The sequence below is a fragment of the Ochlerotatus camptorhynchus genome, unplaced genomic scaffold, assembly GCF_037179485.1.
Source record: "Ochlerotatus camptorhynchus isolate MF236.1 unplaced genomic scaffold, CSIRO-AGI_Acam_v1.1 ptg000364l, whole genome shotgun sequence".
Classification (NCBI taxonomy): domain Eukaryota; kingdom Metazoa; phylum Arthropoda; class Insecta; order Diptera; family Culicidae; genus Ochlerotatus; species Ochlerotatus camptorhynchus.
Genome location: NW_027040852.1, coordinates 1,334,193 through 1,361,754, shown reverse-complemented (window position 1 = coordinate 1,361,754; position 27,562 = coordinate 1,334,193). Strand labels below are relative to the sequence as shown.

Sequence of the window (27,562 nt, the reverse complement as noted above, 5' to 3'; positions counted from 1 at the left end):
TAATCAGGGCCTTTGTTCCAAATGTTGTACGTTTGGGTACATACTCTCATCCAAGTGTATTTTTCATAAGTGCAACCTAGAATCCCTTTGTGATTGATGACAATTTGCTCAAAGCGAATAATATTATATGCATATCTTGGCATAGAAAGCTCTCAATTAATAACTGTGGAAGTGCATTTAGAACACTAAGTTGAGAGCACGCAATAAGCTAATATGCGCTAAGCAATAAGCTTGAAATAAGAATAAGAAGAAGAAGAAGCATATCTTGTAAGTATTGTACTATATTGAAAGAATTAGATGTGTATAGGACATCAACATAATTAAAAAACGGAACTGGTAGGATTTTTAGCTAATTTCAAACGAATATGTTTAGGAGTACATTATTTTTACAGCACTAGTGAATGCATACAGAACATTGTTAATTTGTGCCGTTAAGTTCAAGTATGAGTGTGATATAATAACAATGAATACATTAAGTAATCTATGAATAATATGTATTAAAAATAATAAAGATTATAAGATAATAAAGAATGTGATATGATTCTTCAAGTCATCAAAAAAATGATGTTGGTGAGTGACATTCTACATGCAGCCATTTTTAAGGTTATTTGAATGTTATGTCGACAAATTTGTTTTCAGTGTGATTCTTCATCTACGCCATCTTTGATTTCAAAATAGTGTCAGCTATTGATTTTCGGTCCTTGTACGTCAGACATCGATTAGGGACTGGAATGTCATGGCACCACGGTTCTAAAAAATTCCATACTGTGGGATATTTGACAGTGTTTTCCAGTTTTTTCTCTTATCAGAAGCCGCCATTTTGGAATTCCAAATGGCGTCAGACATCGATTTTCGTTTCTTATACGTCACCTCGATTCCAAAAATACCCATATTGTGTGGTATTTGACAATTTTCTGTATCTGGAAGCCACCTTCTTGGATCTTAAAATGGCATCAGACATAAATTTCCAGTCCCTAAACGTCACCCTCTCAATACCCATATTATGGGGTATTGACAGTATTTCCCAGTTTTTCATGAACCGGATGCGCCATCTTGGATTTCAAATTGGCATCAGGCATGGATTTTCGGTCCTTACACGTCACTGTGATTAAAAAAAACCCATATTGTGGGGTATTTGACAATATTTTCAAAAACCTCTTTTTACGAAGCAAATACCAAATAACGAGTTTTTTTACGCACTGATTCGATTTACGAACCCCCCGTTTTGTTCGTAAATGAAGGTTCCAGTGTATGAGTAAATAAGGATAGGTATTCCAGTAAAGTGAGTATTTGCCCCGTAACGTGGGTAGATCACCTTTTCGTGGTACGTTACGAGATGTAAGATCTACCACCGATTCCTAGTCTTGACTACTTCAAACTAGGGGAACAGGATTTTACAGTAATCAAAGGAACACATCTTAGTCCTTGTTACTTTTTATGCCTTGTTGATAGTGATAAGTCCTCGGGTTGCGTGGACCGAGGATGATCTTGAAACAAGGAAAAAATTAGTTAGTTAGTCTTCACCTATGTGATTCCTAATCTTCTATTCGTTGTTTCCTAGTTTGAAGTGGTTAAGACTAGGGTTCTGATGCATGGTCATTATCGGTGTCATGTCTTGTTTTTTTTTGCTAAGGAATCCAATTTTGACTGACAAAGGGGCGCGCCTTTGGAGGGTGTTTCAACACTCCGAAGGGTATAAATAGCGGGACCTTTCAATTAGAATCGATTCCTTGCGATAAAGGCAAGAATGACAACTGTATCAAAACCGAATACTTCATCATTTCTCAATAGTGATGGAGTAATACGACATGCACTAAACTAAGGACACGGGATATACTACAATAGATCAAATTACTGGTCGCAGTGGTTTTATGTCCCGAACAGAGGAAAAAAAAAAAGTGAGTATTTCGGTAATGATCTTGAAATTATAGACGATAGAAAAAGAAATATTTTTGTTCTATAAGTCGATAACTCTATAACTAAATGGTCCCTTCAATATGTATTTATGGAGAGTTGACTGTATATTAAAAAAGAAAACCATTTATTAGACTTTTCAAATCGTTTTCTGTGAAAACAATTTCTAAAAAATTGTATAATCAATAGTGTAAAAGATCGCATCACTTTCCAGTTTGTATCCAGATCTAATTCACCTTTCTCACTAACAAAAACGTTCTTTCAGTGACAACCGTGGAGATGCAAAGGAATAATCGATATGTAGTAACAACGGGTGTCGAAATAACAATCCTTTCCCTCCCCGTTGACCATAAGGACGTGGAGTTACTGGATTTTGCACACTGAGGATGAATTTCTAATCCCAAGCCCCATTCATATGGTTCTTTGCGCAGATTTCGCTAAATCTGGTCAATAACGGAGTAGCAGCTACTGAAATGTATGGTCGTCAATGTCCATTAGGGTGTTTCATTTTGAAAAAAGTGATGAATTTTTGATAGGCCACCCTCCAGTTCGATTCATAGCCCCAAAATATGAACCTGTGCAAAAAATGGTAAAGATTGATGAAGGTTTAGAGGTCGCGCCAATGATTTGGATTTTGTATGGAGATTTTGGTGAATTAGTATGGGAAATTATTGATTTTCGTTTACATTGCTCTAACTTTGGTTGTAGTTGTCCAAACGTTGAAAAAAAAAATATGTGGTTGTCATGACAATGATCAACAAGCCTGTTGTTGTTGCGATGAAATTGGCGTTGTTGCCTTGTACATATTCATCTGTCAATTTACCCTATTTTGCCATTTTTTCACATTTTTATAATTCTTGATACGCTGCAAAACTGAGCGTAGCAACTGTAGGCTTTTTGTTTATTGCCATAGCAATAACATACTAAATTTTTTCGACATTTGGACAAGTAGAAGCAAAGTTATAGCGATATAAGCGATTTTTTAAATTCTTCCATAGTAATTCCCATACAAATTTCAAATCATTGGCGCGACCTCTAAACCTTCATCAATCTTTACCAATTTTTGCACAGGTTCATATTTTGGGGCTATGAATCGAACTGGAGGGTGGCCCATCAGAAATTCATCACTTTTTTCAGAATGAAGCACCCTAATGTCCATGCTCGTGCTCATGCTCGAAAAGTGCCTCAGCCTGAGTGCTTTTTCGTAGCTTTTAGTTTTCGGATTTGAAACATCATCGCTTGCAGTGTTGCTTACAGAGCAGAAAAACGCAGTCCAAGAAATATTCATATTAAAGAGATTTATGGTCAAATCGCTTGTTTATCGTGTATTTTGCGAAACTTGTCGTCGTCGTCGGTGCCGGGTTTAAATGGTTACAACAACTCAAATAGCGGTATAATTTGATATAAAGGGCTCGGTGGCCTTAGAGCGACCGTTTTTGCTTACTGAGCAGAACATCGTGAGTCTAATCTCAAACCCATCCACATTCAAGATTTGGAAATGTTTTTATTTGTTAAAATGACTACCTTAATAAAAATAACCATAAAAGAGAGCTTAACGACGTGTTCGCGGTATCATCCAAACCATTTGTGGGATAGTCAACAGTTTGTTTATGGTATTTGTTTACTAGGGTACATAGTAATAACAGCAACTCGATGATTAAAATGGAGCTCGTTTGCCTAGTGGGAAACGTTTTTGTCTACTGAGCAGAAGACCGTGGGTTCAATCTTAAGCTCGTTCGCGTTATATGATCGTTAGGACATCCATTCAGCTTATCGTTTACCAAAACGAACCCTACTGCAAACCCAACCCTCTTACCCAACATCCCAGTGATTCCTCGTGGAAGTGCAGAGGTGTTATCGGCTTCCATCAAAGCGAATGTCACGTCAACCCATTCCTACCCCTTCTTGACCTGCGTTCGGGCGCGGCTGGCGCTGTTATTACCTAGTTGATTGCTAGTCCCAGGCATCGTCTATTGGTTCTCTGTGTAATTACAGCTGGTCTGGCAATAACATAGTTAAAACCGTGGGCGGTCAATCATGATCATGCTCATGCTCATGCTCAATGTGAATGATTGACCATAACAAACAATTGTGCAAAATTTAATGCAAATCAGAGAACGTTGCGTCAGATCGACTTCTCATTTGGCATGGAACTGCTTAAATGCAATGCATTGTATTACAGAGTTTTGAAAAAGCCCTTCCCTCAACTCTGTGTTTTGTGTACTGAAAAATTGATGATTGAGTGCTTTTTAGGATCTTTGATTTATTAAATTATTGTACTGTTTGACAAGCATGAAGATATTCTAAGCCCAGGGAAGTCGAGAAATGTTGTAACCCGACTAATTCTGTGACTGGACCGGGAATTGGTACCGTCTCTGCTGTCGCGAATTTACGGACTAGGCCAGCCTTTTTTAAACTACGGGTCGCGACCAGGATTGCTTCCACTCAATTGCTATACAAAACTGTTTTTTAGAATTATGAAATCATTAGAAGTTATCATAATAATTTGTTCTTGTAAGTTTGAAGAATAGGTTGTAAAGTATGTGTTCGACTCATAAAATCTATACCTTTTCACTTTAAATACGTCACCATCAGCGATTTTACGATTCGTGAGCGCTTACCAAGTAACAATTCAAGCTGAACTGTAAGAACAGAAGCTGATTTTTGGTTGATTTATGATGTACAAAGCTGATCAACAGCACGCTGAATATATAGTTCATTAGTAGTGCATAAAGCGAATTGTATCCCCATAATTCAACCTCATTATGTTAGCTGATCTACAGGTTAAACAAGACTTATTCAAGCTTAACACTAAGCCACAAATCAGCAATGCGCTACAAATATTTTGATAACCTGATATACAGCCATTCCATAGCAAAACGATATAGTGGTTCTCAGAATTTCATAACAATTGGTATTTTTGTTCCTTATCGAAAAATATTAGACCCGTATTTTTTTTTCATCAACGGCGCCGGTGGTGTAGTGGTAAGCGTGATTACCTCTCACCCCAGCGGGCCTGGGTTCAATCCCAGTCGGCGCCGCCGGGATGTTCTGAGGCATAACATCTCTGATCACGCCTTCCTTCGGATGGGAAGTAAAGCCGTTGGTCCCCGGTTCATGAGTTGATGGGTCGATAGGTAGGGTCCAGGTGTGGGAGCTGCCTTCCTGGCACGTCGGTAGCATTGGTGCTCAGCACGGAAAACAAGATCGACGGAAAAAACAAACCAAAGGAAAAAAAAAAAAAAAAAAATTTTTTTTCATTAGGATGACCATTTCCATTTGAGAGTGGTCCAAAAAATCGAGTATCTTTTCTATTTTTTTTGTCCAAAAATTACATTTTTTTTTAAATCATAACTTTTGAACCACTAAGCTAATTTGAATGATCAAAAAATCAAATGGAAGGTTATTTAAAATACTTTTCAGAAAAAATATAACAAAATTCAAAAATTAGAAGAACTTTGATTGAATTTGTTTTTTTTATATGGTTTTCATAGTTTGTAGGCAATGGGCGTAACACGTATTTATATTTTTCTTTGAAAATGTAGGCTTTTCTACACAACATATAAAAAACCCAGCTATGTATTTTTCTTCGTTTTCGAGTTACGATTTTTACGGGTCTAATATTTTTCCATAAGGAACAAAACTACCAATTGTTATGAAATTCTGAGAACCACTATATCGTTTTGCTATGGAATGGCTGTATAAGATTAGTAATCTATTGCAAAATTTGTAAAATTTCGTCACTCGTTGCATTCCCGGCATTTTAGTTCTTCTAAATTCTACCCTACTAATCTCAAGCCAAGGCAGAATTTTTTTTTGGAAATGGCTCCAGGTGGAAGTGGACTGTGACCAGTGTTGGAAAAGTTCGCGATATTTCACGAAGTTCACCAAGGGAAAAGTTCGCGAGTCATAGTGAGTTTTCGCGAACTTTTCCATCACTGACTGTGACGACGACGGAAGTATTAATATTTGTATTCCTGTGTTTTGACTGTTCATCACGTCCAGAAATATAGCTCAATTATGGCCTCCAAATGACCATCAAAATAAATCACGCACTTGTGTCCATATTGTGTTACCAGCACGTGGACTATATACAGCAAATATTCTAATATATACGAAGCAAACGGAGAACCACACACTCTTTGTCGAGTGTTGTGAGATGCATGCAAAAAGTTGGTTTGCCAACGATCTGAGGTGCTTTCCAGCTCTGCATAAAGCTGGGTTTAGACTAGGCAAGTCAATTGATCAAGTCAGTTGAATTCAACTGACTTGAACGCAAATTGAACGTGTAAACCATGCCATGCAACTGACTTGATCAACTCACTTGAATTGAAAAAAGTTGAACCAGGCTCAACTTTTCAAGCCAATTGAATTCCTTGCCTGGTCTAAGCCCAGCTTAAAGTTTTATATGCATTCTGGAGACTTGTCAGACTGAAAACAGATCTGAACTCGATGGCAAAAAAGTAAATATACAAAACAGAAAACAAATAGAGAAAGTAACAAAAACTCTTCAAATACGGGAAATGCAGGTAATGTTCGACTTAAGTGTCCCTAATTTGGGCCCATACATATATTCAGCGATCGACTAAATTTTCAATAGCAACCAAAAATATCCACTAGTAACGTCCCAATAACGCGTTCATCTAGATAAAATTGATAAATAGCAGATTTTTTGCGATGGGGCCAATATTAGATACATAAGCCAACAATAGGGTCCTAATACCCTATCTCGTTTTTGACATCAATCGATGAGATTTGGCTCTGGAATACATAGCAAAGTTTTTTTTTTAATTGATTCATAGTCACGTAAAATTATATTTTTTTGTATTACAAAATTTTGAGAATGGAGAAGTCAACCCTATATTGAAAAACCATAGTATGTATAAGGCCACCCTGATAAAAAAAACTACTATCCCCAAACGTCACAAGACTTCGAGGCAGCGTTGCCAGATATACCGCTTTATCGGTATTTATACCGATTTCCAAACAAGATACCGATATACAGATAAGGTTCCTCAGAATCCCGATTTAAGATTTTATACCGATTTATACCGTTTTTTTTAATAATCAAAATTATTAATTCCTGCCCACGCTCGAATTCGGAGAAATTTTTTGTGAGTCTTGTATCTTTTTGAATACCTCATATATTTTTAGCCTTCAAAATTCTATTCAATCATCTCTAAAGATGCCTAATGTTTGATACGCTTTCGACTAATGTTTGCATTTCCTCACCGTTTTTGGATATCCATAAATCGAGAAATAGTCGATGGCTTAAATATTTTTAAAAAATTATTTAACTTCCGGAAGTTTTTATTCATTTATAAATTTCCTGAAGTTTCATCCAACTTTCCCTGCAATTTTCTTCCACCTTACCTTGCAAGCTTCTTCAGCCTTCGCTCGAATGATTCTTTCACCTTCTCCCGCCAGTTTTTTCAACTTTCCCGGAACTTCAAGGATGCTATCAGATTTTTATTACGAATCCACATTAGCTGCAGGCACATTTAGGAAGTTTTGCAACTTCAGAAAAGTCCAGAATTTTGTGTGAGTTTCGATAAATTAAACACAGTTTCATTAACTTCTGTTAAAATTCGATAACCTGGGAATTTCAGAAAAGTCCAGTGAACTCCAGTGAACTTAAGGAAACATCATAAATATTTTGGAAACTTCACAAGTCCAAAGAACTTCAAGGGAATTTAATGGTTTTCAGAAATATTAGTGAAGCTCAGAGAACATTAGGACAGATCAATTAATTTCAATGAACTTGCTGAAATTCTAAAGGAGTTCCGATAAACTCAGGAAATTTCTGAAAACTTCAGCAATGTCCTGAGGGGCTCATGCAAATTTAGGAAACGTAAGGATAGTTACATGAACATTATAACATTGTGAGAACAAACTATGGGTAGTTCTATGCGTTTTAATGCCTTTTGAAAACTAAGAAAATCGGGAAGGTCAGAGAACTTCAATGCTGATGTTAAAATAAATTTAAGAAAATTGTGAGAGCACTTAAGAGTTTTCATAATCTTCAAGAAAGTCCAGAGACCTTCAAAGATGATTAGAGAAAGTTCCGAGCACTTCGAGGATGGCCAGAGAACTCCTGGCCGAGAACTTTTAAGGAATTTCGAAGAATTATGGAATATTCCTGAGGATTATTCAGGACTATTCCAAAAACTTGAGGGAAATTGTGAAGTCTTCAGGGATGTTTTATGAATATTAGGAAAACTTTCTGGATCATTAGAACATCCCCAGGAATCTCTTTCTTCCGGAATTATGTCCTTGTTTCTTTCGACTGTTCCGTGAGCGCTCTGGCTTCCGACTTTCTTCAGATGTTTCTTCCGATCTACCTTAGGAAGTTTCTGCCAGCGTCTACAGGAAGTTTCTTTCGTCTTCTCCAGGAAGTTCAATTGATTCTCCCAGAAATTAATTCGTCTTTCTCTGGAAGTTTGACCATAAGCCAAAGGTTTTTTTGTTCGACTTCTATTGGAAGGTTTTTCCGAGCTTCTTCTGGCTTTCCCTGGAAATGGCTACTTCCGGTTTCCGAAACTTTTCTGGCTTCGTTTAGATGTGACATCCGATTTTTTTTTCGATAGTTTATTTCAATTTTCGCCATAAGTTTATCAATTCGTGTCTTCATCCAGGAGAGCTTCGTTCGTCTTTCTCTGGGTGTTTTTTCAGATTTATCTAGAAGCTTATCAAACATTCCCGGAGTTTTGTTCCGGAATGTTCCGATCATTGTACAAAACCTAAAAATTTTCATTGATTAACGGCTTTCTCAGTCTTAAAAAACTGCAACGACTGCGATGTAATCTGCTCGACATTACGGCCATGGGTTGTGGCCTTTTGCAAGTGAAAATATTGTTTGTCATTATTGTCAATAGTTAAGTCGTTGATGTGGCTGATTTTCCATAGTTTGGTTTCATTTAATGATATTTAATTGAAAAAACTACTTTCTCACAATTTTGGTCACCACTTGAGGACAACGATAATTTTAAAAAGTTTTGCCAATTTCGTTTCTTCACAAATACTCTTCTATTCAAAGCATCATTGACTGTTTTGAGATACAAATAATGAAACCATCTAGCCCCGTTTTCCAGTCAATCACATACTTGCAGTACAAATCGTGCAATACATTGAAGTATTTAATATCCTGCACTTCTTGTGGCTTCGTCACATTTATTTCCAAAGCATTTCCTGGTCGTGCAAGTGACCAAAAAATCGATCGACGGTCTGGTTATTTAGATATGATACACCCAGGTGCAGGAGTGTTAGCTGATCGTGGTTTCAAAAACGTGGCAACTGACATAGCCAGTGTTGGAGGAGTACTTATTAGGCCACCTAGTGTATCTAACAGTGCTGAGATTTGTCATTGTCATTGAGAGACTTTCACGCGATATTGACAAAATTGTTCGTCACATAGTCACTGACAGACTTGATCCTCAAAAAAACCTTCGTCAAAATCTCATTCATTGTTTCGTCAATGACAAAGATTCACCTGGTAACAAAAAGTGTAATTTCGTACATTCTGTGTCACATTATTGTTATCCAAGTAGTTCAGGACGTAGACGCTTGTTTACATTAACGGATCCATGTAATTGTGTCGCTCAAATTATTTAATTTCGTTACAAATTTAGTTAATATAAAAATCTACACATGTTCGTCACTGACAGCATTGTCATTGACAATTGACATGGTTTGCCTTGACTGTGACTGTTAGTTCAAATGAGTGACCAAAATAGAAGTGTCAATATCACTGTGTATTGTCGAGATTTTGCAGCACTGGTATCTAATGATGAACCGTTATCTAAAGAAGACTCGATTTTAGCGAAAGAAATTGCTAGCGTCAGGATCCATGTTGAACGTTTCATTAGGAGATTCAGAGAGTATAAAATGTGTGCTCTACATGCTGAATTGCCATCAACTTTATTTGATAAATTTGACGATATTGTTATTATTATAGCTGGATTAGTTAATCTGCAAGCCAAGTTGATTAGGTAGATAACTAAGAATGAGTGTCAATAAAAACAATAAAATATAATAAAATTTTGAAAAGTGCCAGTTTATTCTCAGTGATCGAAAAATGCAATATATAATACTCGAGAATTTTTCAAACAATTTAGTGAAAATGTGTTCTTGCCAAAATTTATAGCTAGATTTCATTATTCCTGTTAGGTAACTGTTGTCAAAATCAACTTCGTGGAATTCTACGAATTTTTCGGAATTTCTACTTTTTTCAAAACCTGGATGGGCAAGAACTAGTACCCCATTTTCTCTTTGTGCCATTACCATTTGTAGATGGATTTGGTAATTAACTTTGTCTTTCAGTTTTCCATCATCTTTGATGTGATTTCGAAAACGGTTGTCTCATTGATTGCGTCGGAAGAAGCACCGATAACGTGGATGTAGAAACAGTCCACAACGCTTCACATTCTTGTAGTGTTTTTTTAATAATATCAACTACCCTAACCTCTAGGCGCAGACCCCTTTTCATAGCTTCTATGGTTTTGGTACTGTGTCCTAGAACAGCATGAACTAAAGATCCGTCTGGAGTTGCACAACGAGACAAGTCATATAACTTTGATGCAGTGATTCGGCCAAATTTCAAATTATACCAGAACGACGAATCCTGCCCCCTTGTGCTAATCTCACATATGTTACAAGCTTGTGCTTTCATGATCATTTTACAAAAATAAATAAAACTTTTACAATCATGGTTTGCCCAACCCTGGTTTTGATTTAAATTCAAGCATTATATTATGCATGCTGCATAAATCACTTGGGTGAGTTGGTTTGTAATACTTCAAGGCAGTGTTTGTGTGAGACTTAGGACACTTCTCCAGTAATGCTTGAAGGAACCTTCCACTTCCGTTTTCCGAATCATTTTTTCTTTTCACACCAGATTTAGTATAGTTGCTGATATCGAAGTTATCGATATTTTCATCGACAAGCGCCAGTTGTGGTACTTTCCACAAACAAGTAGTATCAGTTGATGAGGGTGATGAGAACTTTTCATATAAATAGAATAAAAATGCTACTGCGTGCTTACAGCCACCAGCTGCTGCTTTGCATCCATCGCTCTCACTTTCACAATAAACATCTTCTATCTTCTCCAGCTGAGTGTCGACGATTGCCACCATAGAGGTAACTCTAAGACTAGTAGGTCCCGAAGAAACGAGCTCTAGTTTTTGGTTCAGCTCTGGTACTATCTTCGGTCCCAAGCTAATCGATTCACCCCTCGAAACATAGAAAAATCCAATAACCCCTCATGTTATCTGTCAAACTTTCATAGCGAATCAAAACAAACATTGTGTAGTACTAGAATTTTGACTAGAATTGAGTACGTTAATCGATTTGCTTGACACCAATAGGCTAGTCACGTAGTGAGCCAATTGAAAATTGTTAGTTTCGTATTGATTGTTGGCTGTACTGCCTTTTGGTCACCTTATGTTCCGGTACTACTCGAGCTTTAACAGTATAAACGCCGTTTTATATTTTATATTGAACTCTGCCAATAGCTGATTTCAAGTAATCGGGATTACTGGATCTAAACATTAAACAGCAGCATTAGGTCAATGTTGAAATTGTAATAGAAATCAAAGTTTACTTCTGAATTTTCCCCGCTTGTTAGCATCTCGAAACTTGTCGTTGGTAGATAGGAAATGCTGAACCATGAAGAAATCCACTTTGGGCAGAGTGTTAATATCAGCTTTCGAAAATCCTGTTTCCATTTCTCGATATTTTTCAAAACATATTTGTTAGAAAAATCACACACATTGGAAAATCTATAGCAAAATTGAGTCAGACGATAAGCTGACAGAACAAGGAAAAACGATTAGCTGACAGCTAGTTGTCAGAGTTGATGTCAAATAGTACACGTTTAGAAACATTCATGTAGATTTAGATGCTCTGAGAGTGACATATACGAGCGTCAATTTTGACATAAAGTTGAGTTATAACAGACGTGAAATATAGCTCAATCAAACGTACTTTTCGTCGAGCAACGAACTTTTCATTCTCGGAGCACTTAATATTACATGCAATGTTTGTTTAAGTCTCATCTTTTATGTCAAAGATGGATTCCGTCACGTGTAAAATTAGTTATTTCTAAGCGTGTATACCAACAGAATTAGTATCCCAACCAATTGATAGTAATCAATCGAAAACGGACGTCTGTTGCCACCGATTCACACAAATTTACGCTGCCCAGTGATAATCAACGCACAAAATGCTTGAAACCTTTTACGCGACTCCACCACACCTCGCACCGCTTCGATCCGGCGGCCTTTCTGGACCCGGAGGGACCAACCGGCTGTCAAAAAGCAGAAACTTCATCTTCGCACACACCACTTGCTTCGTATATCTAGAGAGAGAGAGAAAAAAAAAAGATATACGAAAAACTCTACCCGTGTACGTTGCTGTTGTTGTTGTTGCCGTCGTCGTCGTCGTCGTCGTCGTACACACCATCATGGTACGATCATCGAGCGAGAGAGCTAATTTAACAACCTTCCAAATAAGGATGCACATGTTTGAATACGGGGGCTATATTACGTCACCTGGATCCCGTAGGCCGGAATCGGCTCCGTTCTGGGTTTATTTGCGTGGAAAAAGTAACAGATTCCCCGTCGGAAATGGGCTCCCCGGCGCCGGAATTAGATTAAATTAATATCGAAGTTCCAGATGGCACCCTCGCCGCCGCAGCATCAACAGCAGCAGCAGCACAGTGCGACGTGTAAGCGCCGTCGCTTGGTCTGAACCAAAGCGAACTGTGTGTGCGGCTTAGGAGGTTCGTTCGTTCGTTCATTCGTTCATTTCTTCTCACATGTTCTTTTGCTCAAGTCATGCTGAAAGGCCGCGCACCACAACCGATCGACGGGGACGGGACCGGCTTGGCTTGGCTTGACTTGGTCGTTCGGTCATGCTGGAGCTGGAGATAGTGAGAGTATCGGCAACCGCAGCGGCGACTGCGACTTCCACGACCTGGTCCACGTAGAGTGTATGTATGTTTTTTTTTTCGGTGCGATCCATTGGAAATGACGTGGAAACGACGGGCGATGATGATGATGATGATGACGACGGCGACGGCGACGACGCCGGTAGTCGCGACCTCTTCCCCCTCGACTATCATGACCGATGATAGCAACAGGTATCGTGTGCCTACGGGCACGGTATCCCCAAGGGTGGAGATTGAGGTGAACTGATTGCAAAAATGCTGCCGGTTTAGTGGGATCGGGTTTTGTTGTTGTCGGTTGATTAGGTAAATAGAGGTTGCTGAATTCCTTTCTAGGAATTTCGAAAACTATTTCGTTTTAAATTTCTGCATTCCAAGTGTTAGCGATCGATGCATCAGACATTCAATATAGGTAGGATCTGAATGCAAATCTATGGCAAATGATGGGGGAAAGCCTTTAGGATTTTCGGGTAAAACATATATTTAATATACACAATACATTTAAGGAACTTACAAAGGTACGCTGAACAAAATTAGCAAAATAAAATAAATACACCGCCGCACCGTTGATGGTGATACATGCAAAAAGACAACAGGTAGCACAAACTTCATCAATGTAAATAATTGGACAGAAACTCGCCTACACCTTTAGTGGATGCTTCGTATAATCCAAAATCATTTATCGCCTTTCTATTGGCCTACGCTGGATCCGGTGACGAAAGGTTTCAGCTGTACAGAATTCAAACAATGTGTAGAATTCGTTGAATCACGATGAACCGTATCTAATCATATAGGCCGTAGTTCGCAGCCGGGGTCCGAGATGTAGGAAATTCCTATTTCGAAGAACTCGCTCAGGAGCGTAGATTTCTAATTCGACCAAAATGCTGCGAGATCCGGTAACAGTCTAGTAACACATTTGCCGAAAATACTGCCTAGCTAACTGTTCGCCTATATTCTAGTGTTTCAAGATCCAGGAGAAGACAACGATCCGCACAGGGTGGAAGGTTCACTGCATCATTCCAAGGAAGGTGACGAAGGGCGTAACGAACGAATTCTTTTTGAACAGATTCAATCCTTGCTATCCAAATTTGGAAAACTTTATGTTAGTTTCTGCCGAATCGAAACAATAACAACCTATTTGGATCTTGTATTCGCCACTGATACTGTGTCCTGTCAAATTACTGTAACTGACTCGATAATAAAACACGAAACTCACCACTATGCAATGCAAATGCCGATAACTACTGCTGCACAACGCCGAATTGAGACTTGGGATGCCCAAAAAGCACCTGAACCTCAAGTTAATGGAAATGATGTCTGTTAAAGCAGCATTAATGGATGTTTCGTGGAGCAACATTTTCATCTCTCAAGCTGATTTGGAATGCGAGTCGGACACAGGAATTTCTCAACTCAGTCGAATCTCGAATCTTCTACTATTGTAGGCAACAGCATAGACTTCAACATTTGGTCGTTTTATTTCGGCATCATCGCAAGGTATGCCCCATTCTCCAAGGTTCGATCGAATTGGGAAAACCCGTACCCAGAATGGTTCTCGCCAATACTTATTCAAGTTCTCAAAGACAAGCGAAAAGCACTGAAGTAAAAGCGCCGTAATGGCACCCCGTAGAACACTGCTTCTTACAAACAGCTACTGGGAACGTTCAAAGTGTTACACAGAGAAGCGTATCAAGCATATATAACAGGGATTTAGAATGGGATTGAAGAAAATCCAAAATCTTTTTGGAAGTTCGTGAATAGCAGACGTAAAAACATCGGAATTCCGGAGGTGAAAAAGTATGGAAACAGGGCTTCTTCCAATGGACAGGATACCGCTGAACTTTTTGCGGCGTACTTCAAGAGTGTTTATCGGAACGATCACTCAAAGGAAATCAACTCTCCAGTCAACGAAACCGCTGACTCGTTAGCGGTTAAGAATTCAAGGATGAGCTTGTCCAACCCCTGTCTATTCTTTTCAATTCATCGCTTTCGTCTGGTTATTGCCCGCCTCTATGGAGAATCTCACACATAACTCCAATCCATAAGAAGGGATCTCGTTCTGATGCTGAGAACTACCGGGTGTTCGATTCGGTCCGTGATGCCAAAGCTGTTCAAGCGACTTGTCTACTCCCATCTCTATGAGAGAATTAACGAGCGTGTTTCAACTACACAGCATGGATTCTTGAAAGGAAATTCAGTCGTCACGAACCTGTGTGAATTCAGTTTCATGGTCACGGAGTACATATCCAAAGGGTACCAAGTCGACTGACATGAGCAAGGCCTTTGATGTGGTGGGAATAGATGGGATCATGCGTGCTGCATCTGATTTCGGTATCAATGGAATCCACAAGACAGGATACAGTATGTCAGGGTGCTCGACAATACAACCAACTTTTTTGGCGTCCATTTAGGAGTTCTAAGAGGAAGCCATCTGGGCCCGCTTCGCTTCGTCATAGTTATGAATAAACTGCCCGCATTCATTACTAAGGCAATATAACTCATCTACGCAGATGATGTAAAACAATTTCTGCCGGTGAAAGCCACCGATGACTGCCACCTGTTTCAACAGGATTTGCACAACTTCGAAAGATTTCTCGTTGAAAACGGACTAAGTGTAAATCCAAACAAATGCTTCGTTATGACGTACCCCAGAAGAGTTCAACCGATGATGTTTGACTACAGGTTGCGACGTTCGTGACGATGGATCAATCCTTAACATTTAATGATCACGTCAACAGAGTTGTTAAGGAAGTGCTGAAATTCTTTGCTCTCACTCGACGTTTCGGGGATCCTCATACAATACTAATTATCTACTTTGTGAGCGTTGTATGGCGACCACAATATGCGGTGCAAATTCAAAGGCTAGAGGGAATTCAGAAAAAGTTCCTTGAGAACCCTTGGATGGAGTGGAGAACAATTGCCAGCATACCAAGACCTCTGCTGTCTGGTGGACGTCAACACAGGCAGTACGATATTCTTCTGCAACATACTGACCGGACGGACAAGGAGTCCGTTCCATTAAGATCGGCTCAGCTTCAATACCAGCCCGGATTCTCTTCGTCGCCGAAAGGTTTTCGATCCTCCGTTGAGGTCAAGAAACTACACGCAGCACGAGCCTACAAGCAGATTTATGAACGAATTCAACGGACTACAAGATGTAATTTCTACAAATATGACGCCAGAAGTGATTCGAAGTAGACTTAGGTTATTGTTAAGAAACCAGCTTAATTTGTAATATGTGAAACATGTACTTTGTGTCTAGTTTGTAAGTAGGGTAACGGGCTTACAGACTATAGCCCAAATACAAATACTTACTTACTAACATCAGAAAAATTGCCAAAAAAAACCTTCATGTAGTTCTGAGAATTCCATGGAATTCCAAAAATTTAAAAGAACTTCCGATAGCTTCATGGTTGTTCAGAGAATTTCAAGAACGTCCAGAACAACTTGGCAGTTTTAAGATCTCTAAGGATAGGTTCGTATAGCTTAAGGATAATCCCATAGATTTCAGGAATAAAATTCTGAAGATTAAAGAGTTTCAGAGCCGATCCATTTACTTCAGGAAAATTTTAGAAATTTTATTGATGTTTCCAAAACAAACAAAGGCTATGCGATCTTTTCTGATGTTTTCGAAGCTACTCTGTGATTCTTGCAATTCTCCTGAAGCTCTCGGTACTGCCAAAACGTTTTTTTTTGTTAACGCAATGTGTAAAAAATCGCATTATTTTTCAGCTCAAATTCAAATATATTTCATCTCGCAGGCTGCTTTGGATCTCCACGTAGCCGTAGATAATGAGTTTTGGAGTTTGAATGCGTTTTGAATATTTTTTGTTTACCGAAAAAAGTGCAAAAAATGCAGTTTTGACAATTTTTCAAACACCAAAACCACAATTTTTTTCAGCTCAAACGGAACTCTCGTCAAAAACTGTACGGTTATCTAAAAATATTTAAACATCTGCAAAGCTCCAAAAATATGTCTTAATATTTCTAAATTTTGTCAGGAATTCTCTGGACTTTCAATAAATTCCTGAAACTTCTTATGGTTTCTTAAAACTCTACTGACGTTAATGGTGCTGTCCTAGATTTATCGAAGCTTACATCTTTAAACTGAAACCCCTTAGCTCCTCCCCTAAGCCTATCCTTCTACAATGTACCCCTTTAATATCAGCCGCGATTATTCAGCCCAACTCCTACTAGATATAGACTTAAGTGAATGTTGTTACAAAGAAAGAACAATTAACTACCGGCGCCGTGAAGCTAATGCTATTGAGCCTTCCAAATAATCTAACTGGATAATAAATACAAAAACTGTCTCAAAAACCTGGACGTTCCGTGAGTTATCAGGACTGCCCTTAAAATCTGCAGACCAAGCCTCCCTGAGGTTCTTGGAACCTCTTTTAAGTTCCACAATTTTCTCTGGACTTCTCTGAAGATCCTTTGATATCCTAGAACTTTTTTAAAGGGCCAGCAGTTTTATTGAAGCATCGTAGAAGTGTCCAAAATGTTATAGAAGTTGCGTTATTATCCCATTATCTGTTCATGGAATTGCACTAAAATCCTTAGTATTTCAAATCATTCCTTGGAACTTCTGTGACCTTCTATCAATTTTAGAGGACCACCCTAAGAGCTATTCAATATTTCCTAAAGTTACATAAAGATCCCACAACTTCCGATAAGATCCCGGAACTTGCTTGAAGTTTCCTATCTGTCGCTTAGAACGAGATTGTAGGATCACTTTGTTAGTCTTACATTCCCAAAAATTGTATTTGTGGTTTTCACGATAATTTGAAACATTTCTCAGGATCTTCCTTCACAGGCCAGGCGTCCTTTTCGTGAGAGGAATCGCCACAAATCATGCAATTAGCTGGCATGTCGCACTTTGTTGTTCCGTGACCCCGTGCACTTACGGCACTGGGTGAGGATTTGTTCCTGTCTTTCTGCAGTGTTCCCACTTCACTCGGACATGGAGCATAAGGCTAGCTTGTTCTTAGGCCTTAACGTTGTTTAGTGCCCTATACTTGAAGTGAACAAAATACAAATGTATGTATGTAGGGTAGCCACCATCCCTTCAAAGATCTTGGCTTGTATGCACCTCCACTTAATAGCAAGATCAATTTGAGCAACCGATCTGAATTCACAATATCGCTGTATGAAACGCGTGAAATCCACGGGAATTTAAGAATCTCCTTCCAACGATACGATCCAACAAATCGAATAACGCAATTAGCAATATTTATTAAGCTTCCTACAGGACGCTTTGTAAAGAAGCGCCTGTCAATCTCATTAAAACTATTGAAGTAGAATTCACACCACCACAATCGAATCGGTAGGATAAAGAAAATGATAGTGTTTATTCCCTCCTAGACTCCGGTTGTCATACCACTCCATCGTCCAGTTTCAGGTCAAATGATACCCTGATGCTCCCTCCCAACCCAAGTGAAGTGAACGAAATACAAATCATTAGCCAGGGATTCACCACTGGGCAGACCTTTCAAAACAACCTTCAACAGACGTTCAGTGTTGGTGTCGTAAGTGAAAAATGGGTGTTACTTCTCAGTAAGATGCTCGGAAAGACATTTGAATCCGTCCAAGGTTTCAGCCAGTACATGGCATTCACCCCGACGGCCAATTTGAAGGGAATTGGCCGGAAGTGGTTATCACAATAGTGGGGACCTTTTCCTTCGTGACATTAAACCGGGAATGTTTCATGGAATGTTGCCTGGTTGATGGATCATTCTCATCATCCATGAACACATCAAATTAATTTCTCAAATAAATTTCGTCAGAAAGGGGATCAAGAGATTGCCCTTTTCTTTTGCGTTTAGTCACCATGGTGGCAGAAGAAAGATTCTCCAAATTGACTTCCAAGCAGATTACTTTAAGAAACCAATGGGTCGAAGAGGAATTTTCAAGATCCAAGCAGGATTACCACGAGTACGGTCCAAACAAGGATCGATGAGAAATAAGAATCAAACTTCCATCAAAGTCCCTGAACTTCCATTCTTCCATGATGTTCCAGGTGCTTCAATGAAGTTTCTGGAGCTTCCGTGAAGCTCCCATAATAATCCTAATAATCTTTGCCCTTAGCTCTTAGATTTTCCTGAAGCAACGTAATACAGCTTAAAATCTTTTAACTAAACTGAACTGTTGGCAACATTAATGTTCCTGCAATTTACCTGAATTAAATGGAACTGCTCTTATATTTGAATATTTGTAAGCAGTTTCATTATTTCAGGGATATTTCGATTATTTCAAGGAAGATCACACAACTTCAGAGCAGTTCCATTATTTAATTTCAGGAACTTTAAAGGTGTTCCAAGAAATTATTTTATATTCTTAGAATTCTAAAAATCTTCCAAAACTTGTTGGAAATTCACGGGGTCTTCCCAGAAATTCCATTCAGTAAAATGCTTGAAACGTACGAGAAGTTCAGAGTTGGGAGGAAATGCTATAGGGCTTAGATCTAATGTTGGCCCTACTAAGCACAACCCGCCCTTTGCCTATATTTTTCGAACGTATTTTTTCACAAAATGGAATGTTTTCACTGCAGATGCTTTCCAAATGTATTTAGCTTTCTGTACGTATCGCAAGATTTGATAAAGAGTAACTCGGCCTACTGATTCTAAACTTGGCCTAACGCATTGAAACGCCATTGAAATGCAATTGAATTCACTTCGGTCTACCGGATGAAGATAAAAATTGATTCGATCAGAGCGCTTCTTTTGTTTTTGAGAATCATGGGTGCAAACATTCATTTCACACGTTCTTATTGACTTCGTTCGGTAGATTTTGAACAGAAGTACTTGTTAACGCCGAAATCATGTCAAATGTCCTGTTGATATAAGTATAGCATTTTCTCCCTACTGAAAATTGTAAACTTCACGTACGAAGTAATAATTATAACGGCGCCGGTGGTGTAGTGGTAAGTTTGATTACCTCTCACCCCTGCAGGCCTGGGTTCAATCCCAGTCGGCGCCGCCGGGATGTTCTGAGGCATAACATCTCTGATCACGCCTTCCTTCGAATGGGAAGTAAAACCGTTGGTCCCCGGTTCATGAGTTGATGGGTCGATAGGTAGGGTCCAGGTGTGGGAGCTGCCTTCCTGGCACGTCGGTAGCATTGGTGCTCAGCACGGAAAACAAGATCGACGGAAAAAACAAACCAAAGGAAAAAAAAAAAGTAATAATTATATGTAAGAAATATTCCAAAAACTTTAGAAAATTTTTTGAACTTCAGAAAATTTAGGGGCTGTTTATTGACTACCTAGACAGTTTTTTTTTTGATTCTTACCCCTCTCCCCTCCCCCTGCGTATACAACTGTCCATACACAATTTTTAAAATTTGAGTGTTTCGTAGATAATTGGCAAACCCCCCCCCCCCCCCCGCAACTGTCTACGTAGTTAATGAACAGTCCCTTAGGAGATTTTAAAGAAAGCTCCATGAGGGTCAAGAAAGTATCGAAAACTTCAGGCAAATTGCGGAAGCCTAAACAACTACCGATGAACCGACATGAAACTGAAGCATAGGCTTAATGAATCTAATCTAATCTAATCTAATCTAATCTAATCTAATCTAATCTAATCTAATCTAACACCAACACAGGAATTTCTTGAAAGCATCCTGGAAAATGATGAATGTACCTTCATCATTTTTCTTGTCTATTTGATATATGTTTCACATCGAAGATGTGTCACACATATCAAAAACGGCCAGGCCTACTGTGCACCATTTAAGGGGCAAGAGAATTCAGAAAACATCGGTCCTGTTTAAAGCGAAGATGCTCCATAATTCAATAAATTGATGAAACGTGGACATTTCGTACCTACGTTCCGATTTTGGTTATTATATGATTGGTTCGTTGTTGGAAGCATCAAAGCTAGAAAGGTTAAGTGATGCTTCATTTTCTTCTGACGGTTGGGACATGAGCACTAACTCTTGTCCTAGCCTTTTATGGCTTATGGCTATAGCGCCATTACTCGCTTTCTGAAAAGAGAAGAGGGAAAGGACAAGGAGAAGGACAAAGGGAAAAGGATTATGTAAACTCTATGAAAATAAACAATATTTTATTATTTGACATATCTAATATAGAAATGGTCACTACCCGAGTCTTGTCACTGTTATGAAGTCATAAAAAGTAACAAGGACTGAAATGTGATACTTTGATTACTGGAAAATCCTGATTCCCTAGTTTGAAGTTGTCACGACTAGGGTGTCGGTGGTAGATCTTATACCAGTAACGCACTACAAAAAGGTGATCTCCCAACGTTACTGGTTTGAAAAGATGAAAATTTACAAAATGGAACGAACTCACCAAGTTTAGCCAATTGAGCTTGAAGGCTGCTTGACATGTGTTGATGTATAAGTCCAAATTGTAGACGAAGCTTGGCGAAGTTCAACATGAACTAGTCCGGTTTATGGTAGTTGAGCGGAAATGTCTTCCGTCGATTTGAGATAAACAAATGTTCGGATGTACCTATGTAGTCGATTTGTTTATGTGCATTGGCAAGCCTTTTCGTGGCCAATAGTCAGGTTCAACGCTGCGACTTAACGTATCATGGAACTAATGACGGGATGAATGATGGAACGCCTCATGGAGGTTCTATTTGTCTTCGGAACAGCTTCTCAGCGGGAAATAACAGAGACGAAAAACTAGATACAATGAGATGCAGCTCTCACAGGGCTTCTTCTGTCTTAGTGAACTCACTGAGGAACTAGAAATTGTCAGATTCGATCACATGCACAGCCTACTCCTTCTCATTTTATTCCTGGAGCACAGGCTTAATGAATCCCGGCAACCTCACAGTTCAGCTCTTCTTGCACAGTGAGTTTAAGCAGCCTTCACCTTGAGTGACTACGGAGTTGTCAGGGCTTAGGCGCAGTTCTCATACAATTTATAAGAACGCTTTTAGGAAAGTTTTGTGACTTTCAACGAAATGCTGCGCGCTATCGTACTTCAGAAAGGAAGCTCCGACACCTGGACCATATTGGCCCATCAACTCATGGACCGGAGACCAACGGCTTTACTTCCCTATCGGCGTGATCATTCAGTGACCTTCAGTGAACTTTAGGAAAGTTCTGCCTTCTTTAAAGAAACTCTGCAAACTTCAACTCAGCTTTGTTAAATTTAGTGATGATTTTCGAACTTTAGGAAAATATGGAAAACTTCAGGAAAAATCTTCGAACTTCAGGTACATTTAGCAAACATCCGGAAAGTACTACGAGCTACACTTTGTGAAATTCAACGAAGTACTGTGAACTCCAGGGAAGTAATGCAATCTCCAGTGAAGTTCTGCGGACTTCAGAGTTATTGAAGATTTTAGGGAACTGCTTCAAACGTTGCAGATCTTTGAACTTAAACGAAATTCTGAACTCCATTTTTGTGAATTTCAAGAAAATTCTGCGAACTTGAGAGAACTTCTGCGAACACATGTAAGATCTACAAACTCCAGGAAAGTTCTACGAATTTTAATGAGGACCTTCAAAAACTAAGAATATTTTAAAAACTTAAATAATGTTCTAAGAACCTCACGAAATTCTTGCAACCTCCGGTTCCGGGTCCCAAGTAGTTTTTGCGTGGGGAAGCTTTCGGATTGTGGGGAAGTCCTTACCAACTATAAAAGTAGAATTTACCTTACATTTATTTGTTATGCGAACCAATATGATGAGCTTGGCATTGTCTAGATCGTGGCGGCCAGTTAGTGACAGCAGGATGTTGGCGGCCAGATGGAATCCGGAAACTTCCCTAAAATATGGAACAACTCGTTTTTAGTGCCTATCTTTAAATCGGGTAAAAAATCCGACATACGTAATTATCTCTTGCATTCCGAAACTTTTCGAGGCGATTGTAAATGAAAAACTCTTTCTTCAAATTAAAAACAGAATAACTACTATGCAACATGGCTTCTTTAAAGGCCGTTCAACAACTACGAATTTGCTCGAATTAATTAATTATTCCTTGAATGCAATGGATAACGGAAACCATGTAGAAGTGTTTTATACAGTTTTCAGCAAAGCGTTTGATCGAATTGACATACCCATGCTTCTTTTTAAACTTCAAAAAATGGGAATTCATTACGCACTCCTCAAGTGGCTTGAATCATATTTAACTGACCGTCATCAAATAGTAAAATACAAAGGAAAGATATCAAATCCCGTTGATGTCACTTCAGGAGTTCCTCAAGGCTCCCATTTAGGACCACTTTTATTTATTCTCTTCGTCAATGACATATCTTTCATTATTAAGAAATTGAAAGTTTTAATATATGCTGACGACATCAAACTTTTTTTAGAAATAAAAGATGCCAAAGACATCATCACATTCAAAGAAGAAATTCAAATATTCCATACTTGGTGTCAAAAAAGCCTGCTACAATTAAATATAAAAAAATGTAACTCCATTACCATTAGTAGAAAACAAAAGCTACCCGATATAACAGTCACTTTAGGAAACCAGATCGTAGAAAAGTGTGATAGAGTCAGGGATCTAGGTGTTATTTTAGACTCAAAACTTACTTTCACCGATCATTATAACACAATTATTAACAGAGCTAACAACATGCTTGGTTTCATAAAACGTTTCTGCTATAACTTTCACGATCCGTATACGATAAAAACATTGTACATTGCTTATGTAAGGTCGATATTAGAATATTGCAGCATAGTTTGGTCACCTTTTTCAATCACACACGAAGAAAGAATAGAGTCCGTTCAAAAGCAGTTTCTATTGTATGCACTCCGCAAGTTAGGTTTGATTGTATTTCCTCTGCCATCTTACACAGCTCGGTGTATGCTCATAAATATCCAAACATTAAAAGAACGTCGTGAATTTGCTATGATTTCTTTCGTAAACGATATCGTATCACATCGAATTGATTCAATAGAACTATTGTCATCCTTAAATTTATATACACCATCTAGGCATTTACGAAACAGAAATATATTTGCTACAAATCGTCATCGTACGAATTATGCCAAATTTGGACCCTTGAACCAAATGATGCATACATATAATAAGCACTGCGATAACATTGACTTTACAATGACAAAAACTAAATTAAAGCAATATTTTAATTCGTCGCATAACGTCAACTAGAAGTAATGTTTTAACTTTTTCTTAAGACATATTATAAAAATATAAACAAAGACAAAATTGTAAAAATAGCACTTAAGACAACAATTGTAAAACGGTCTACACTGATTGACGACAAATAAATAAATAGATGGCGGCAGCCCAATACCGTATGGTTGCAGCCGAAGGGAAGCACCCCTATGGTGGTCGCCCGATGGCGCCAGCTCGATGGCGGTGGCTTAATGGCGGCGGCTCGATGGCGGCAGCAGAACAGAAGCAGTCTGAAGGCGGTGGCCTGATTGCAACAGCCAGCCGGAAAAAGTTGGCCTGATGGCGATGGCCAGATAGCGGTTGCCGGATGGCGGTGGCCTGCTTGCGGTGGCTGTCTGATGACGTCGTTCCGTCATGAGACCAACGATGATCATCTTCCTGTAGTCACGCGAACCTCGTACTTCGCATCTCATTTCCACTACCGTCTCAACCATTTTTCCACCGAACGTCTGCCCAGAGGCATCACTACACACCAACTCCCTCGAACTCTCTATCCTCCTCACCATCCACCCATAGTCACACTCACACCACTCTGCTCTCTCGTTCGCTACCACATTTCCGTTCCAATTACTGCAGCCGACTTCACTCGTCAGTCGTCACCCAAAGAAGTTTTGCTGAACAAATGGTGCCCTACGTTCCCACACAAAATATTTAAAAATACAAAATGTTACCATTTAGGATGGTAACAAAACAGTTCAAAAGCCTTCAGTGAAGATCTACAAACTTCAGGAAAATTCCGAAAGCTTTAAAGATGTGCTTCAAATTTAAGAAAAATTCTTCAAACTGTTAGAAAAGTACTGCAAATTTCAGGGAAATACTTCGCCCTTCAGACAAGTTCTACAAACTTCAAGAAAATTTTGCGATGTTGTGCGAAGATCTGAGAATTTTACGGAACCGCGTCATACTTTGGGAACGTTTTGCATTTTTTTTCGACCATTTCGTCAAATCTGAATGAACTTAAAATACAGGGTGATTCGGAATAACTGCTACTTTTAAAAATGGCCATAGAGCATTTCCAGCCCAAAACGCAAACCGGTTGGTCATGAGTGTTTCCGATTTGAATGAAACATTTCTCACGTGTTCGCTGCTACTAATGGTTGCATTTTTCATTTAAATATGATTTTTTCCTCCAGAGTAACTTTTGAAAAGGGCGTATTAAAAAATGGATTATTTTTTTTTTCAAAAAATCATAACTTGAAAACTATTGATTTGATCAAAATGACATATCAGAAGAAGTTTTAGGTAGTTAAATTATCTTTGCGGAAAAAAAAACACTGAAAGAAAAACTTAGTAAATTAGTATTTGAAAAACGTAAAACGATGATTATCTCAAAACACCCCCCCTTCGATCTTTATAATTTTTTTTTCAAGAAAATTGAAAAAAATGCCCCTATATTTGGTCAAGAGTGTATGCTGGTAACTTTCTTAAAAAAAAATCTATAATTTTTGAAATTTTTGTTGGTTTTTACAAGTTGGTGAAATTGCATATTTTTTAGTAAAATAGTTATTTATTTGGATTCCACGCATAATTTTCAAAAACTTTGCTTATAAAAACTTTTTTCCTAAGTCCAGCCGTTCTCAAGTTAATGCAATTTAAAAAAATAATTATAATAATTTTCTACATTTTGGGCCATTTTCAAATGTTAGTCGTGATGTCCAGCAACGAGATGTTTTTCCATGAATATATATTAAAAAAACAAACAATTCATTATCAAATATGGTAGCTGTCAGACTTACCCGTTTCTATTTAGACGCAGCAGAAAAGAAACAAGTTTATAAGTAAATACTCTCAAATATACCCAAATAATCAACAAACCCACTCATGTGCCTTTTTTCTGTCCTCTATTAGTTGTATACCTGGATAGAATTGTGTATGTCATAACAGAGGCTCAAAACATAAACAGGTAAACAAATATGTTATTAAACCTGTAATTGAGATAAATTCTCTAGGTACTTCTCTGACGTATACCATATTGTGCCTTAAGAGCTCATCCCGCGATATCACAACTACATAAAAAGGCACCCCGTGGAGGCTTCTTACACTCACACTTAAAAAAGTTTGCTATAATCAATTTTACCTAATGAAGATAGGTATAATGTCAACATTGTAATTATTCTACTACATATATCTATATATATTGGGACGTTCTTCACCTGTTCTGTATCCGCTGATTTGCCGCAGATCCCGCCTCTCAAGGGTGAACAAACTGGCTGTCTACAAACAAATCATAGCACCTGCGATCCTCTATGCAGCTCCCCTGTGGGAATCATGTGCACAGACTCACAGGAACAAAATCCAAATCACTCAGAATAGAGTGCTGAGGATGGTTCTTGATCGTCCTTTCGACACTAGAATAACAAATTTACATGAAGAGGCAGGCATTGCCAAAATAGATTCCCGAATTAACGAAATTAAGACTAAATTTGCACAAAAATGTATTTTATCAGAACATATATATAGTAGTTGTAGGTTAGTTGTAGTTGTAAATAGTAGTTATAAGTAGTCTCCTTTTTTCAAATTTTAAACAAACCAATCCCACCAAGGTGGTCATTCTTAAAACAGGCCTGATAGGACTAGGAACTGTAATTAATAATAATTTTAATTGAAAAGGAACTAAAGCTGAAAAGACGCATCTGTGTCACTTGATAAGGTATACATGTAAACCACACAATACAAGAAATAAAGATCATTTAAGTCAAGTTCTTCACCTGTTCCATTCAGTTCATCTCTTTTAGCGTTTCAAGTTAAAAAGCAAGTAGTTTTTTACGATGGATAACAATTTCAAGTGTTGTAAACCTCTACCTAAATCAATTTCAAAGCATGGCACAGTAGCAGTTCAGTTGTTTATCTCAAAATTATTAGAATTTTTAAAGTCGCAAATAACAGTCCAGAAGTGTATTTTTATGTTAGATAGAGCAGCATCACAATACAAAAACATAAAAAAATTTGCTAGCCTTTGTGGATTTAAAGATAAGCATAATGTAGAAATGGAATGGCATTTTTTGCAACTTCACACGGCAAAGGTCCTTGTGATGCGATTGGCGGTACCCTTAAGAGAATGGCAACCTGAGCAAGTTTAGCTAAGCAACACGAGCACCCTATAACGAACCCTAAACAAACAAAAATGTCATTTTGTTATGTTTCTACGGAAGAATACAAAAAGGCTGACACGGAATTTGATCCAATTTTTAAGAAAGTGAAACCAATTCCTGGAACTCGAAAATATCATTGCTATATTCCAGTTTCAAACAACCAAATTGCAGTAAAAATATTCTCTAATTCAAACGATACACCCAAATTATTCAATGTATTCAAATAATATGAGTTGTAAAATAAAATAATAAATATATACTGTTTCTTATCTCAACAAATCTTTCATTTGACCACATCAACGTGCTTCTCTTCCGCTGCCTCTAGATAGAAACGGGTAAGTCTGACAGCTACCATATCTGAGAATGAATTGTTTGGTTTTTAATATACAATCATGAAATAAAATCTCGTTACTGGACATCTCGACGAACATTTGAAAATGGCCTAATATGTTGAAAATTTTTATAATTATATTTTTTTAATTCGCATTAACTTGAGAA

At 38.2% G+C, this 27,562-nt stretch overlaps 2 protein-coding genes and 1 pseudogene across 4 annotated transcripts in view; 2 read left to right on the top strand and 1 right to left on the bottom strand.

The window, feature by feature from the left end:
* LOC135709785 (uncharacterized) overlaps positions 1–9,881 on the top strand; it is a 63,924-nt gene extending 54,043 nt beyond the window's left edge. Inside the window, exons 2-4 of the mRNA XM_065232178.1 lie at positions 8,908–9,219; positions 9,686–9,800; positions 9,869–9,881. Coding sequence (XP_065088250.1) covers positions 8,908–9,219; positions 9,686–9,800; positions 9,869–9,881 — 440 coding nt within the window. The remainder of the gene's footprint in view (positions 1–8,907; positions 9,220–9,685; positions 9,801–9,868) is intronic.
* Positions 1–27,562, top strand: part of bs (blistered) — a 637,488-nt gene that overhangs the window by 213,760 nt on the left and 396,166 nt on the right. The gene's annotated exons all lie outside the window — the stretch shown is intronic.
* On the bottom strand, positions 9,878–11,636 carry LOC135709784 (uncharacterized; annotated as a pseudogene).